This window comes from Ranitomeya variabilis, chromosome 5 (assembly GCF_051348905.1).
Source record: "Ranitomeya variabilis isolate aRanVar5 chromosome 5, aRanVar5.hap1, whole genome shotgun sequence".
Taxonomy (NCBI): Eukaryota; Metazoa; Chordata; class Amphibia; order Anura; family Dendrobatidae; genus Ranitomeya; species Ranitomeya variabilis.
Window position 1 is genome coordinate 628,551,984 of NC_135236.1, and position 16,878 is coordinate 628,568,861.

General features: G+C 39.9%; 1 protein-coding gene across 30 annotated transcripts in view; it reads left to right on the plus strand.

Annotated features, from left to right (window-relative positions):
- LOC143776626 (protocadherin gamma-B1-like) overlaps positions 1-16,878 on the plus strand; it is a 472,349-nt gene that overhangs the window by 392,459 nt on the left and 63,012 nt on the right. The window contains exon 1 of one of the 30 annotated variants that reach the window (XM_077266177.1): positions 14,034-16,555. The exons of the other annotated variants lie outside the window; for them this stretch is intronic. Within the exon in view, the coding sequence (XP_077122292.1) occupies positions 14,135-16,555 (2,421 nt within the window). The 5' untranslated portion in view covers positions 14,034-14,134. Of the gene's footprint in view, positions 1-14,033; positions 16,556-16,878 lie in introns of those variants that run through there. 30 annotated transcript variants of the gene reach the window in all.

The following is a 16,878-nucleotide window of genomic DNA, read 5'->3' on the forward strand; positions in this document are numbered from 1 at the left end:
AACCACACCCCTAACCCTGACACACCCCTAACTCTAATCCCAACCCTAATCCCAACCGTAAATGTAATCCAAACCCTAACCTCAACTTTAGCCCCAACCCTAACCCGAACTTTAGCCCCAACCCTAACCCTAACTTTAGCTCCAACCCTAGCCCCAACCCTAACCCTAGCCCTAAACCTAGCCCTAACCCTAGCCATAACCCTAACCCTAGCCCTAACCCTAGCCCTAACCCTAACCCTAGCCCTATCCCTAACCCTAACCCTAGCCCTAACCCTAGCCCTAACCCTAATGGGAAAATGGAAATAAATAAAAAATTTTAATTGTATTATTTTTTCCTAACTAAGGGAGTGATGAAGTGGGGTTTGATTTACTTTTATAGCATTTTTTATAGCGGATTTTTATGATTGGCAGCCGTCACACACTAAAAGACGCTTTTTATAGCAAAAAAGTTTTTGCGTCTCCACATTTTGAGACCTATAATTTTTCCATATTTTGGTCCACAGAGTCATGTGAGGTCTTGTTTTTTGCGGGACGAGTTGACATTTTTATTGGTAACATTTTCAGACATGTGACAGTTTTTGATCGCTTTTTATTCTGATTTTTGTGAGGCAGAATGACAAAAAAACAGCTATTCATGAATTTCTTTTGGGGGAGGCGTTTATACCGTTCCACGTTTGGTAAAACTGATAAAGCAGTTTTATTCTTCGGGTCAGTACGATTACAGCGATACCTCATTTATATCATTTTTTTATGTTTTGGCGCTTTTATACGATAAAAACTATTTTATAGAATAAATAATTATTTTGGCGGGTTTAGGCAGGAGAAATTAAAAGCCGGCAATTGAATTACCGGCTTTTCAACATTATCGCGCTGAAGCAAATATTAAAAAAGTATGCTTCCCCACTGAATTGCATTGGGTTTCGTGTTTTGGCCGATCCCCGACCCCGACTTTTCAATAAGATCGGCCGATTTCACTCGACCCGACTTTTGAGTCGATCGACTTTTGAGTTTTGATTTCAATCTCAAAAAATGAAAAGTCGCTCAACCCTAGTCCTAAGTACTAACTAGAGCACAACGTAGTCTTCATCATTCCCATAGATTACCATACCCCATCCTGTCGATAAGTTAGAATTGCAGGTATTCTGTTTTCAAGATAAACAATTTAAACATAATAAAAATTAATTGATTCAAGTAAAGCAAAGGTACCTTACCTGTATCTTACCTGTCGTTCATTATATTAATTCCCACCAGCTATTGAAGAATGTGTATAAGTAATTCTACTATATTTTTGTCAGTTATATCAGTTTTGAGTATAATATATTAGATAACATATTTATAGTGTACAACTCCTCCAAAAGTGGTTTCTGTTAGAACTGGTCACTGACGCTGCAGTTCCCTATATTGGCCTCAGAGCGCCGCTGTTCACCAATAAGGAAAATATTCAGTAAATCCAGAATCGCCTCCATGATGCAGACAGTGTTCAACTGCAAGAAGAAATACACAGCATTTCACACTGGGATGTGACGGGTACAGGACTCAGAAAGAAGACGGATTATTTTCTGCTGGATTACCAATATAAGAAGGATTTTTACCATTATATTTCTGGAGAGAAAAAGGATGGCTGGATTACAACTGCAGGAAGGACAATCAGTGCAAGGACTCAGATGGCAAGTAATATTTCCCTTCTTATTTTCCTGGCTGTGTCATTCAGTCTCTGGTCAGATTCATTATTCCATTAATGAAGAATTAAGAAAAGGTTCTATTGTGGGAAATCTAGCAAAGGATCTTGAATTAAATGTTAAGGATCTCTCCAGAAGGAAATTACGTATTGTGTCTAAAACCTCTGATAAATATTTCAGTATAAGCCTGGATAATGGAAACCTGTACATTGCTGATAGGATAGACAGGGAGACATTGTGCAGAGCTGCAGCTGATTGTGTCCTTACATTTGATGCTCTGGTGGAAAATCCATTAAAAATTGTGAGTGTCAGCATTGATATTCAGGATATAAATGATAATCCTCCTACATTTATTCTTGATACAGTTAAAATAGAGATGAGTGAATTAATCTCCCCAGGAAGAAGATTTTTTTTACATAATGCAGAAGATCTGGATGTCGGAGTTAATTCCCTGATAAGCTACAGACTCAGTGAGAACCAGTATTTTGCTCTTGGAGAGAAGGTCAGCACTGATGGCAGTGTATTTCCAGAGCTGATACTAGAGAAACCTCTAGACCGAGAGACACAGAACAAGCATGAACTCATCCTCACAGCTTCTGATGGAGGAAATCCTGTACAGACAGGCACTGCCCTAATTAATATCATTATCACTGACTTCAATGATAATTCTCCAGTATTTACACAGGATGTATATAAAGTAAGTGTCAGAGAAAATATACCGGTGAATTCTACAATTCTGCAGGTCAGTGCAAGTGATGAAGATGAAGGAGTCAATGCACAGATCACTTACTCTATTAGAACTACATCAAATGATATTCTACAGACTTTTACTATAAATACCGGAAATGGAGAGATTAAAACAAAAGGACAATTGGATTATGAAGTTTCAAGGTTTTATGAAATTTCAGTGCAAGCTGAAGATGGAGGAGGCTTAGCGGCCAAAGTCAAGGTTTTAATAGAAATAACAGATGAAAATGACAATGCTCCTGAGATATCTATAACATCATCATCAGATCTAATTCCTGAGGATTCTCCCCCTGGTACTATGGTGGCACTGATTCAACTTCATGATCCTGACTCAGGAGAAAATGGTGAGGTTCAATGTATAATAATGGGGGATTTGCCTTTTGAGTTGATCTCATCAGCCAATAATTTTCATGAAATTGTTACAAAACGTAGTCTAGATAGAGAAATGATGTCTTCCTACAACATCACAATACAAGCTTCTGATAAAGGGTCTCCTCAAAGGAGTTCTGAAAAAGTGATTAGGCTTGATATATCAGATGTCAATGACAATGCTCCAGTGTTTGAGAAATTAGTTTACACTGCAACAGTCAATGAAAATAATTCTCCAGGAGCTTCAATATTTTTTATTCAAGCGAGAGATTTGGACAGTGATGACAATGCTAAAATAACTTATTCTATAATGACTAGAAATGATGAAGAAGATCCTCTGTCTTCGTACATCTCAATGAATCCAGCAACTGGTGTCATCTATGCTCAACGGTCATTTGATTATGAGAAGCATAAAGATTTCATTTTCCAAATTATTGCCAGAGACAATGGATCTCCATCTCTGAACAGCAGTACAACACTAAGAATATGTATAGTAGACCAGAATGATAATTCTCCAGTCATTCTGTACCCTTCACCAGAGGCTGACAGCTCAATATTTGAGTTGGTTCCTTGGACCTCTGAACAAGGCTCTTTAGTATCTAAGGTGGTGGCAGTGGATGCTGACTCTGGACACAATTCCTGGTTGTCTTACTTTTTACAGTCTTCAGAACCATCAACCTTCACCATTGACCAGCACACGGGAGAGATCAGGACATCACGTGGATTTCAAGAAAAGGATATCATGAAACAAGGAATTGTGGTTTTAGTGAAAGACAATGGGATTCCCTCCCGCTCAGCTTCAGTCACTCTAACCATGGTGATTGCTGATCATTTTCATGAGGTTCTTCCTGAACTGAGCAGTCAGTCTAACAAAGAAGAATCTCAGTCCAACCTACAATTCTACTTGGTAATCGCCTTGGCACTGATTTCTTTTTTCTTCATGCTAACTGTGATTATTGCAGTTGTCTCCAAATACAGAGAGTCTAAGTCATCTTCATTTGGGCCCTTGAGTACAAGTCTATATCCACAAATGGATCCCCGATTTTTTTCGCAGTTTAACCCTGGGACATTACCTCTGCCATATTCCTATGATGTATGTGTAACTCTGGACCCAAGTGAGAGGGAATTTGCTTTTCTTAAACCCCAGAACAATGTTCCTGTGGACAGTTTAATAGATGCAGAGGATTCTGAAATAGGAAATGAATTGTTAAAGAACCCTGTACCTGTACAAAATCTCATATTGCAGGTATGTTACATGTTATTTTTCTAATATTATTACATCATGAACATGGTAATTTTTAACTGATTCATATTAATAAATTGTTATTTTAGTTATCTTTCATTTATTTTTGTGTCTTAAGCCTTTATTAGTATATTTAACCTTTATTTTAACCTTTTTAGGTTGATTTATTGAGAATATAGCTAAGTATCGTATTTTTTGGACTATAAGATACACTTTTTTCCTCCAAACATGTTGCGGAAAATGGGGGTTGCATCTTATAGTCCGGATGTTTCGGCTCTGGCTGTGGTGGGGAGGTGGGGGAGCAGCAGCGGCGAGGCAGCGAGTCAGGAGCCAGATTCCGCTACTAACTCCTTTACCCGCTGCTAAAGAGAAATGAATATTCACTGCATTCATGGGTGTGGAGGGCAATGAATATTCAATTCTCTTTAATAACATCATAATATGATTGGCCCCCATTCCAATCCTGGTATGCATGGCCCCTTCCTTATCCTGGTATGATTGGCCCTCAACCCCATTCTGGTATGCATGGCCCCATCCGAAAACATAAAAAAAAACCATTATACTTATCTTCCCGTTGCTCCCTTGCAGCATCTTGTTCCGTTACCAGCACATGGGAGTGGAATGCAGTGAATATTCATTCCCTTTAGTAGTGGCACATGTGACCGCCGGCAGCTGCAGAAATGCTCCGGCTGACACTGTGCTCGCTATTAAAGAGCAATGAATACTCATTGCTCTCCACGCATACAGTCCCAGCATGCAGAGCAGTGAGCATTCTGGCAGCTGCCCTTTGGCTTGCAAGCAGCTCATGACATGGATAAATCAGCTGCTGGCATTGGAACAAGATGCTGCAAGAGAGCACCAGGAAGGTAAGTGTAATGGTTTGGGGGTTTTTTTATGTTTTCGGATGGGGCCATGCATACCAGTATGGGGTGGGGGCCAATCATACCAGGATAAGGATAGAGCCATGCATACCAGGAGGGGGACGAGGGCCAATAGGGATGGGGCCATGCATAATAGGACGAGATGGCGGCCCTGCATACCAGGATAGAGATAAGGGGCATGCATACCAGGCTAGGGATGAGGGAGCCATGCATACCGGGATAGGGCTGAGGGGGCCATGTGTATCAGGATGGGGATAAGGGGCCATGTATAAGAGGATATTAAGTAAAGAATTGACCACATTTTTTGCTTCAATTTTTTTTTCTTAATTTCCTCCACTAAAACCTAGATGCGTCTAATGGTCTGGTGCATCTTATAGTCCGAAACATATGGTAAGTTTCAGTAGCAGAGTATTCCCATTATGCAATGTTCTAGTATATCACTGGGATATAATATCACTGGAATGTAATCACTGGAACATAATATTATTGTGATTCAACTTTGACGGAGAGATTTTACTTATCTAGTAATGATGGGTGAGCATGCTCTGCACTGTTCGATACACAATCGAGCATCGGGATGCTCAATTGAGTAGCAAGCAGTGCCAAGTATTGTATGGTACTTGAGTGCTCGTAAGAGAGAAAGAATTTTACTGTCATCCAGAAAAATGCTTGAGTTTGCCATTCATTTCCATTATGCTCGGTCCTCGAGTAGAGCAGATCCGAGAGTCCGATGTGCCTGATTCCAGTAACAAGTACTTTAGCATTTCAGTGCACGATCAACACTATTAATTAGTAAAGTTGTAAAGCCACTCTTGCCTAAAGCTCTGAGGGGCTTGGGCTAAAGCTCCCACCAAACAAAAAGAGATGGCGTATTCTAACAACAGATCATGCTACTTGCTCGTCCTACTTGAATCATAAATTCTACTACTTTAAATTATGAAATAATTCTCAAAAGTTAAATAGATTTTATTGTGAAAACCTTGAAAATAAAGCTTGATTATTGTATGACAAAGAGAGGTGTACATGGCTGAGATATATATCACTGTGTACGCTTACATTGGTATATGTCATCCCTAGGACTTTACAGTAATAAAAAAGTACATAACATGGTATATAGTATGTGTTTCCTGAAAAAAATGGTATTACGTGCTTCTATATGAGAATGCACAACAGATTCTCCTTCCTTATACAGTGGAAAAGTGTATTCAAATCTTTGTTTGCATTACTTATAGAGTAGATCTGAATTGAATCGCAGGACCCAGTCCAGTGGCTGGTCAGTAATCTCTGGTTGCTGGATGGGAGCTCAGAGAACCAAGTCCTACGTCCTGGCATCCATGCCTCTTCCTTTCATTAGCTGGCCTGGGATGATGTCATTGTTGCATCGTTCCTGCAAACTGATTCATATGTAACAAATAATGTTATGGTGGGCATCACCCAGTGGTATAGAGATCAACCAGTTACCCCTGAGAATGACACACTTGTGTCGAAACGGGTGAAGTTTTGCTCCCCTTCTTTGACCCCCTCCCTTCTGCACTTTGGGGGCTGTTTATTATGGAGTGATAAGTATATGGAGCGGCCCCCAAACGCAGGGCAGCGGGGTACTTGGTACCGGGTCTCTCGGTTCTGGGGATGTCACGGTGGCCTGACCCGGTCCGTGGCCCTGCTAAGGGGCGCCCAATTAAAGATGTAGGTGATGGTGTAGGTCGCAGTAAATGACGAGGACACAGGGTTGCAGTCTCTTTACCTCTTTACTGAAGGCTTCGGCATCCACAATCCAGAGCACTGCTAACAGGGCTGGCTGAGACCGGCCGGTCCGAAGGCACATCCAGAGTTCCCTTTGCAGGTGGAAATCAGTAGCCTACCTACTAGCGCCTGGGTGTTGTAGTACTTCCCTGCTGAGCACCACGGGATAGTCCTCACAACTGTCATGTATGTTTCTGTTCTTTCACTCCGTCCCCCAGATGATATGGATGGGACGCACCCGTATGACGGGGTAGGCCTGGAGTTATTTTATAGGGACCCTAGAGACGTCCCTCTCCCACAATTGCCTCCGTTGTCTTCATTAGGTGTAAAAGGTGAGACAGCCAACCTAAAGTTAACTGCCCTGCCGTAGTTCAAAGTAATGCGTAGAGTCTATTACTTCCTCGGCGTTCCGGCCGCCGGCTACGCGCCTCAGAAGGATGTTGCCGATCTCGGGGCATGACTCCTTCTGGTTCTATCGCCTTTGTGCTGTGATCTCGTTTCTCACTTCTCCACAATATACTTCGCTTTGTGTCCTTTCTTAGGATGCCGCCGCAATGAGGTGCAGGCACGGCTCCGTAACAATCTGTCCGTTGCTAGGCCTCTGCCAGGATCCCACACCTGACAGGGACCCCCCTGAATCTTCCCAAGTAACGCTCTCCTCTCACTAGATGTTACCTGGGCGAAACCCAGTCAGCTTCTCTCTAACTTCCTATCCAACCCCCAGTTTTACCAGAGTGTGAGGAATGGCCTAATACATAGAACCCTTTGCTCCCCCTGGTGGCCAGAGTGTGAAGTGTAATGTGTGACTGTGATACCTGGTCAGGTGAACTCTTTTAGTGCAATCAGACGTAACATCACTCCCCTTAGTGGCAGAGCGACATTACTGCAATGACCAGGACTCTGGGGCGCTGCATATACATGCGGCCTCTTGTTTAGGGATATAGCGATATTGTTATTGCCTTCATTTGGTTATGGTTTGTTTTGTTTCAGGGGGGTTATACTGGCATATTGCTGCTATCCCTTGCACCTGCTGTCTTATTTAACCATTCATGGGATTTGGCTATTGTCTATATCCATTTAATAACATGGATGCATGTTAACTGATATATGTTTTTTTACTTACACCCCTGCATGTCACATGGTAATTTAAAATATTCTGGTCTCTTTAGGGTCCACTACAACCTTATTTGGTTCTCTTGGCATGAATTTGTATAGCCACTTGTTTTTTTAATTGTTTTTAAATGTATGGTCATTGCATGCATCTTGCTATATCAATAAAATTTTTGTCATTTTTATGGTGATCCCTTTGAATGAATACCGTATTTTCGGGTGTATAAGATGACTGGGCGTATAAGACAACTCCCAACTTTTCCATATAAAATATGGAGTTTGGGATATACTCGCCGTATAAGACGGGGGTCATCTTATACGACGGGTGTCGTCTTATACAGCGTGTGCGGTTCGGATGGTTCCCAGGGTCTGGAGGAGAGGAGACTCTCCTTCAGGCCCTGGGATCCATATTCATGTAAAAAAAGAATAAAAATAAAAAATATGGCTATACTTACTGTCCGACAGCCACAGCTTTCAGCGGTGCAAGCGGCGGCCTCCGTTCCCAATAATGCACTGCGCGAAGGACCAGAGATGACGTCGCAGTCGCATGATGTACACTCCATACCCGGCGTATAAGACGACCCCCGACTTTTGAGAAGATTTTGAGGGGTTAAAAAGTCATCTTATACACCTGAAAATATGGTACTTCTTGTTCTTTTTTCTGTAGCAAACCGATTCACAGTGACTCTAATTACTTTATTAATGGCCGCTTTGGCACATAAACCAAACATAATAAAAAAAAAATAAGTGTGAACAGAGCCTAACCTTTTCATGACCTTGCATGGCTGACAAACCTGTAGAGTTCTGATACTCTGAATAACCCTTGTCAGAATTTGGATGTAATTCTTCTTTCTGTAAGACACTTAAAATCATTTTCCAGGAAAGTAACATTGGTCTGTAGAACCCCCTCCACTAGAGATGGGATGCTTGTAGATACTCAGTAGTCACTTTACCATACTTATCAATGTTCCTTTAGAAATTGGCTGTGGCTGGAGAAGTAGTAATACAGTAACTAGCACTCTACTGAAAAGGTAGCACTCAGAGTCAGTTACTGCCATCTATTTTTTCTGTTGGTTATTAGCATTGAGAGGTGTTGAACTCACTGCACATTCAGTACACATTAATTTCAATGTCACATGCCAGTAAGCCCCTTTTAAGCATAATGTACAGTAGGGAATTACAATATTGCAACATAAACTTTAAAATAGAAGAATACAGGGGCGGACATATCATTGGTGTAACCTGGAGCCCAAGAGATTGGGGGCCCACTTCTACCTCCAAATCAGAGGAATTGTGCTTTATGATGAGCTATTGGACTGCAAAGAGCCCATATATTGTTCTTGCACAGGGGGCCCTCTTCTGTGTCCGAGGTGGAAGAAAACATAGACAACATATTTTAACTGAGAGCAAAAAAAAATACTAAAGCTGGAGCAGCATGGGCTATACTACTCATCCTCTTCAAGACCATTGCTAATAAATGAGTGCAATTAACTCCTGCCATGTTGTAGGAAGCTGATTCCTTCTTAGGCCTCTTTCACACTTCCGTCTTTCTTTTTCCATCACAATGCATCATTTTGTAAAAAAAAAGGATCCAGCAAATGTTTCTGCTGGATCCGTTTTTTTCTCATAGACTATTAGCAACGGATTGTGACAGGTGGCCTTCCATTTCATCCGTCGTGCGTTGGATCCGTCGTAAAATTGCTGTCCGTCGGGGAGAGACAACGCACAGAGGAACATTTTTTCTGTATGGTGGAAAATCGCTCAGCAACGGATCCTACACTGTCCCTCGTTGGCTACAAAGGAAGCCTATGGACACAGGATCCGTCGCTGACTGTCAAAAGCAGGAATCCAGCGACGGATGCCGTCTGAGCATGTACGGAAGAATTTCCCGTCAGCTAAATTCTCTCTCGCTCTCTCTCTTTTTACTATTGATGCTGCCTATGCAGCATCAATAGTAAAAAGATATAATGTTAAAAATAATAAAAAAAATAAAAAATTGTGATATTCTTACCTTCCGGCGTCCCCCACAGCCTTCCCCCGGCCTTCCCGATGCTCACGATGCTGCCGGCAGCTTCTGTTCCCAGTAATGCCTTTCGAAATGACCCAATGACGTAGCAAGACCACTATGTCATCACAGGTCATTGTCTTGCAAGGCATTACTGGGAACGGGAGCTGCCGGCAGCATCGCGAGCATCGGGAAGGCAGCGGGGGATGCCGGAAGGTAAGAATATCACGATTTTTTTTATTATTTTTAACCTGGGTTGTGTTGTGTATGCGTTTTCATAGCGGAAAAATGCGGCGAAGACACATACACAATGTGTGCAGATAGCCTCAACGGATCCGTCACAAAAAGGGACCCAGTGCATCCGTTTTTTACAATCTGCACAGGATCCGTCTTTTCAACATTTTGACGGATTGTGACTCATTGTAAAAAACAGAAGTGTGAAAGAGGCCTTAAAGTACTGGAACGTGTTTTGGGCAGGGTCCATTGGGAACACTAGAGCAAATCAATTAGATTATTTTCTTTTCATCTTAATAGAACATACTCATGTCTATTTTTAATTGCATCAATGATTTATTTGCAAATCAACAATGCAAGATTCAATTGGTTGTGTCTGCTGTTGGGTTTTTGGGCCACCTTATGGTGTTAGAGCCTGCAATCATGAGAGGAATTTCTAATGCTCTGGAAGACCAGAGTGATCTTGATTAGAAGAATACAGTCACTAGGTTTCAGCGAAAAATAAGTGAAAATAACTACACGTGCATATGGCTAAATCAAATTAAAATGTCCTGTCTACTATATAGCTGTATATACTACACATGTAAAGTGCTGCTATAAGTTTTGAAATCAGCATGACATTTTTGAGTGAAATATGTTGACCCAGATGAATATTGATACGGTCAACACTTGGAATCAGGAGGGAAAATCTTTGCTTTTAGGGTAGAATGGTTCATGATTTATGTTTGTATCATTATGCTTGTACCTATGCCCCTACCCAATATCATCTGTCATTCCAATTGAATGCGATAGCCATGTCTAGTTTTTTCAAACATTATAACTATGTGACTATGTAACACTATAAAAATAGAATAATTTATATGATAGATGCATCATTTAATATCTTGCCATAGAGGTCAAATTGTTTGGTAAATAAAGATTAAACAGGTTTCCTTAAAGAGGTTGTACACTACTTTTTTATTGATGACCCTTCCTTAGGATAGGTCATCAATGTGTGATCAGTCAGGATCTGACACCTGTGTTGGAGGCAGCTTCTGGCAGGAACTCTTCAATTGCTGAGCTAGTCTGGGTGCTGCATATCTGCCTACTATTGATTTGAATCGACCATATGATGGAACAGCTCCACAATCGAACAGTTCTGGCCAACACCGAGAACAGCTGATCCTAATGATAGGTCATCTATGAAAAACTAGTGGACAACTTTTTTAAGGAAAAACCCATTTAATCTTTCATACCAAACTATATTTATGTCTATGGCAAGCTTTTAAATGATGCATCTATCATATATATTTTTGCATATTTACATAGTTATGTAGCTATAATGGTTGAAAAAGTAGTGGACAACCACTTTAAATTTAATTTTTATCTTGCCTCTGTGATAAACATGTAGCCAGGGGTGCCACACTGCTGACATTGCCTCCGATCCAACTTACAGATAATCCCTGATAAAATCACTTTAAACTCTCATTTACTCAATATTTGCGAAAGATCCGATACATAACTTGCTTGTATTGGCCTTTTCTTAAAATTTATATTTTTGTACATTTTTAGTGTTTTGGTCATTTCAAAGCTCACTAAAAGCTATATTATAAGTACAATACTTTCACCATCACGTATATTGAGAAATGTTTCAATTTTATTTTTTAGAAACTGTAACCTTAGTCACTGTATTTGTCAGTTTGCAAAATTATATGAATGTTGCTGATACAGAAATATTGAAATGTTGAAAATCATCATGGTAGTTCCTTTAATCTTCTGTTAGCTGGCAGGTATCTAAAGAGTAGGCCCTGGCTAAAATGTAATTTGTAAGTAATGCACTTCTATTGCACACAGAGCTTAGGATGAGGAACCTTTATACAGGGATGGAATCTTAGTGAAAGCCATCTAAAAAAAAACATTCAAAATGTCAGCTTACAAACAAGGATATAGATTTGTACAGAAATTTCAACCTGCATTGTCTCTCAAGGGTCATATTTAATTGAGATGAAAAGGAGCAGAAATTGGTATTTTAAAGAGATTCCTCAAGACTTGAAATATATAACGAAAGCAAATGTTCTTGTAAATAAAGTCATAAATACCTTTAATTAGCAAATAACACACAGTTTTCTAGAGAGGTAATTATTACAGAAGAAAAATAGCCGTCATCTTGATAAATGCACAGAAACCCGTCTTAGATTGTTAGTAAGACAGGTTCCAGTGAGCATGTGCAGTAGTGCAGTAGGAAGCTCCTCCCCTCCTCCTTCACAGTAAGGAGACTTCGTGGTGGATATTCTAATCTAATACTGGAGATACAAGGAGTTTTGAGGAAAGAAGAGGTTCCCAAGAGAAAATGAGTGTGAATTTGATATTTAAGGGTGCTTAGGAATATGTTTATTTCCTTTATTAATATTTTTATATTCCCGAGGAACGCTTTACGAACACAAGATCAGATAGTTAAGCAATGTTCAAGCCTGTTAACCAGCAACACAAAGACTAAGTAAGCCAATAGCAGTAGACATTCCCTCATTTAAAATACCATATTAGAAAACTTGAGTAAAGGTACCTTCACACGAAGCGACGCTGCAGCGATAGCGACAACGATGCCGATCGCTGCAGCGTCGCTGTTTGATCGCTGGAGAGCTGTCACACAGACCGCTCTCCAGCGACCAACGATGCCGAGGTCCCCGGGTAACCAGGGTAAACATCGGGTTGCTAAGCGCAGGGCCGCGCTTAGTAACCCAATGTTTACCCTGGTTACCAGCGTAAAAGTAAAAAAAACAAACAGTACATGCTCACCTGCGCGTCCCCCAGCGTCTGCATCCTGACACTGACTGAGCTCCGGCCCTAACAGCAGAGCGGTGACGTCACCGCTGTGCTTTCACTTTCACTTTAGGGCCGGAGCTCAGTCAGTGTCAGGAAGCAGACGCTGGGGGACCCACAGGTGAGCATGTACTGTTTGTTTTTTTTACTTTTACGCTGGTAACCAGGGTAAACATTGGGTTACTAAGCGCGGCCCTGCGCTTGGTAACCCGATGTTTACCCTGGTTACCAGTGTAAAACATCGCTGGTATCGTTGCTTTTGCTTTCAAACACAACGATACACAGCGATCGGACGACCAAATAAAGTTCTGGACTTTATTCAGCGACCAGCGACATCACAGCAGGATCCTGATCGCTGCTGCGTGTCAAACGAAACGATATCGCTAGCCAGGACGCTGCAACGTCACGGATCGCTAGCGATGTCGTTTCGTGTGAAGGTACCTTAACGCTTCATTTCTCCTATAATGTAATTGCGGGACAATTGAATACTTGTTCTTCAGCCTTAGAGTTGAAGAGTGGGGCTCCATGTATCGGGGAACCCTATCATCAACTGATTAGTATGGTGTTCATTTAACAAAAAAGGGCTCTAAATATAGTACGTTTTATTTTCCAAACTTTCTGACCTAATAAGTATTTTATATTATACTGCTGTATATTAAATTACATATAATTTACAATTTTGATTGAAATAGTAAGCATCATAAGGATGGGTGGAAGCATCTTCTAAAACTACAAGAATTTTCTGATTGAAGATTAGCAGATATTGTCGCTATTTCAAAAATAATTTACTACAAGGGGACAAAAAGTCATTTCAAATTAACATAAAAGACTACATTTCATAATCATGCCATGCCTAACCAGATATTATAATTACATTTTTATTTTTGTTTAATTCATATGTTACAAGTTTTGCAATAAATTAGCTAAACTTCTGGTCCAAAATAGATAAATTCTTGTAAGTAATTCAATATTTCTAATATAGTAACATTAAATTATAATGTATATTGACTGTATTTTATTGTATATAATAATAGTGTATGTGCACTACACAAATAGTCTCTTAGAACCTAAGTGACTGATGCTGCAGTTCCCCATATTGGCCTCAGAGCGCCGCTGTTCACCAATAAGGAAAATATTCTGCAAATCCAGAATCGCCTCCATGATGCAGACAGTGTTCAACTGCAAGAAGAAATACACAGCATTTCACACTGGGATGTGCCGGGTACAGGACTCATAAAAAAGACAGATTATTTTCTGCTGATAATTCTGCTGGATTATAAATATAAGAAGGATTTTTACCATTATATTTCTGGTGAGAAGAAGGATGGCTGGATTACAACTGCAGGAAGGACAATCAGTGCAAGGACTCAGATGGCAAGTAATATTTCCCTTCTTATTTTCCTGGCTGTGTCATTCAGTCTCTGGTCAGATTCATTATTCCATTAATGAAGAATTAAGAAAAGCTTCTATTGTGGGAAATCTAGCAAAGGATCTTGAATTAAATGTTAAAGATCTTTCTAAAAGCAATTTACGCATTGTGTCTAAAATATCTGAGAAATATTTTAGCATTAATACAGATAGTGGAAACCTGTACATTGCTGATAGGATAGACAGGGAAACATTGTGCAGAGCTGCAGCTGATTGTGTCCTTACATTTGATGTTGTGGTGGAAAATCCACTAAATGTCTTCAATGTAAAGATTAATATTCAGGATATAAATGACAATCCTCCTACATTTATTGCTGATACAATAAGAATAGAAATGAGTGAATTAACCTCCCCAGGAAGAAGGTTTCTTTTACAAGATGCAGAAGATCTGGATGTCGGTGTTAATTCCCTGATAAGCTACAGCCTCAGTGAGAACCAGTATTTTGCTCTTGGAGAGAAGGTCAGCACTGATGGCAGTGTATTTCCAGAGCTGATACTAGAGAAACCTCTAGACCGAGAGACACAGAACAAGCATGAACTCATCCTCACAGCTTCTGATGGAGGAAATCCTGTACAGACAGGCACTGCCCTAATTAATATTATTATCAATGATATCAATGATAATTCTCCAGTATTTACACAGGATGTATATAAAGTAAGTGTCAGAGAAAATATACCGGTGAATTCTACAATTCTGCAGGTCAGTGCAAGTGATGAAGATGAAGGAGTCAATGCACAGATCACTTACTCATTTAGAACTACATCAAATGACATTCTACAGACATTTACTATTAATCCCAGAAATGGAGAGATTAAAACAAAAGGACAAATAGATTATGAAGTTTCAAGGTTTTACGAAATTTCAGTGCAAGCTGAAGATGGAGGAGGTCTAGCAGCCAAATCCAAGGTTTTAATAGAAATCATAGATGAAAATGACAATGCTCCCGAGATATCTATAACCTCATCAATTTCTATAATCCCTGAGAATTCCGCCCCTGGTTCTGTAGTAGCTCTAATTAATGTTCATGATCTTGACTCTGGAGAAAATGGTGAGGTTCAATGTATAATAACAGAAAGCATACCTTTTGAACTAATATCAGCAAGTAATTTTTATAAAGTGCTTACAAAAAATAGTCTAGATAGAGAAAAAATATCATCCTACAACATCACAATACAAGCCTCAGACAAAGGGTCTCCAGAAATGACTTCTAGAAAAGTTATTAGGCTTGATGTATCAGATGTTAATGACAATGCTCCAGTGTTTGAGAAATTAGGCTACACTGCTTTTATACCAGAAAATAATTCTCCAGGAGCCTCAATATTTAGTATTCAAGCAAGAGATCTGGACAATGTAGAAAATGCAAAGATAACTTATTCTATAATGACTAGAAGTGATGAAGAAGATCCTCTGTCTTCCTACATCTCCATGAATCCTGTAACTGGGGTCATTTATGCTCAACGTTCATTTGATTATGAGAAGCATAAAGAATTTAATATCCAAATCATCGCCAGAGACAATGGATCTCCATCTCTGAACAGCAGTACAACACTAAGAATATGTATAGTAGACCAAAATGATAATTCTCCAGTCATTCTGTACCCATCACCAGAGGTTGATAGCTCAACATTTGAGTTGGTTCCTTGGACCTCTGAACAAGGCTCTTTAGTATCTAAGGTGGTGGCAGTGGACGCTGACTCTGGACACAATGCCTGGTTGTCTTACTTTTTACAGTCACCAGAACCATCACTCTTCACCATTGACCAGCACACAGGAGAAATCAGGACATCACGTGGATTTCATGAAAAGGACATCATGAAACATGGAATTGTGGCTCTAGTAAAAGACAATGGGATTCCCTCCCGCTCAGCTTCAGTCACTCTAACCATGGTGATTGCTGATCATTTTCATCAGGTTCTTCCTGAGCTGAGCAGTCAGTCCAACAAAGAGGAATCTCAGTCCAACCTACAATTCTACTTGGTAATTGCCTTGGCACTGATTTCCTTTTTCTTCATGTTGACTGTGATTATTGCAGTTGTCTCCAAATATAAAGAGTCTAAGTCATCTTCATTTGGGTCCTTGAATACAAGTCTATATCCACAGGTCGATCCCAGATTTATTTCACAGTTTAACCCTGGAACATTACCTCTGCCATATTCCTACGATGTTTGTGTGACTCTGGATCCAAGTGAGACGGAATTTGCTTTTCTTAAACCCCAACACAACGTTCCTGTGGACAGTCTAATAGATGCTGAAGATTCTGGCATTAGAAATGAAACTTTAAAGAATTGTACACCTGTGGAGAATTTGGTATCTCAGGTAAGTTCAGAGCATTATGTTCAATCTGTTTTATTAAGCATATTTTACAAGATATCACAAAATATTGGTTCAAAAGCATTCCAAAATTAGCATAATGATATAGGCAAGACATTAACCATTCTGGGCATTTTTTTAGTTCAGAACATTCTAAATGATTATTCTCCAAGCTTGATTTAATAAAAAATTGTTAACAACCTTTAATTAAACATAATATATCATTCACATTTTTTTGCCGTTTTTTAGAAGAAAAGTATTCAACTTCATTGCTTCTTCACAATTTTATTTGCCTTTTCAAATATTCATTACATATGTTTATATCACCA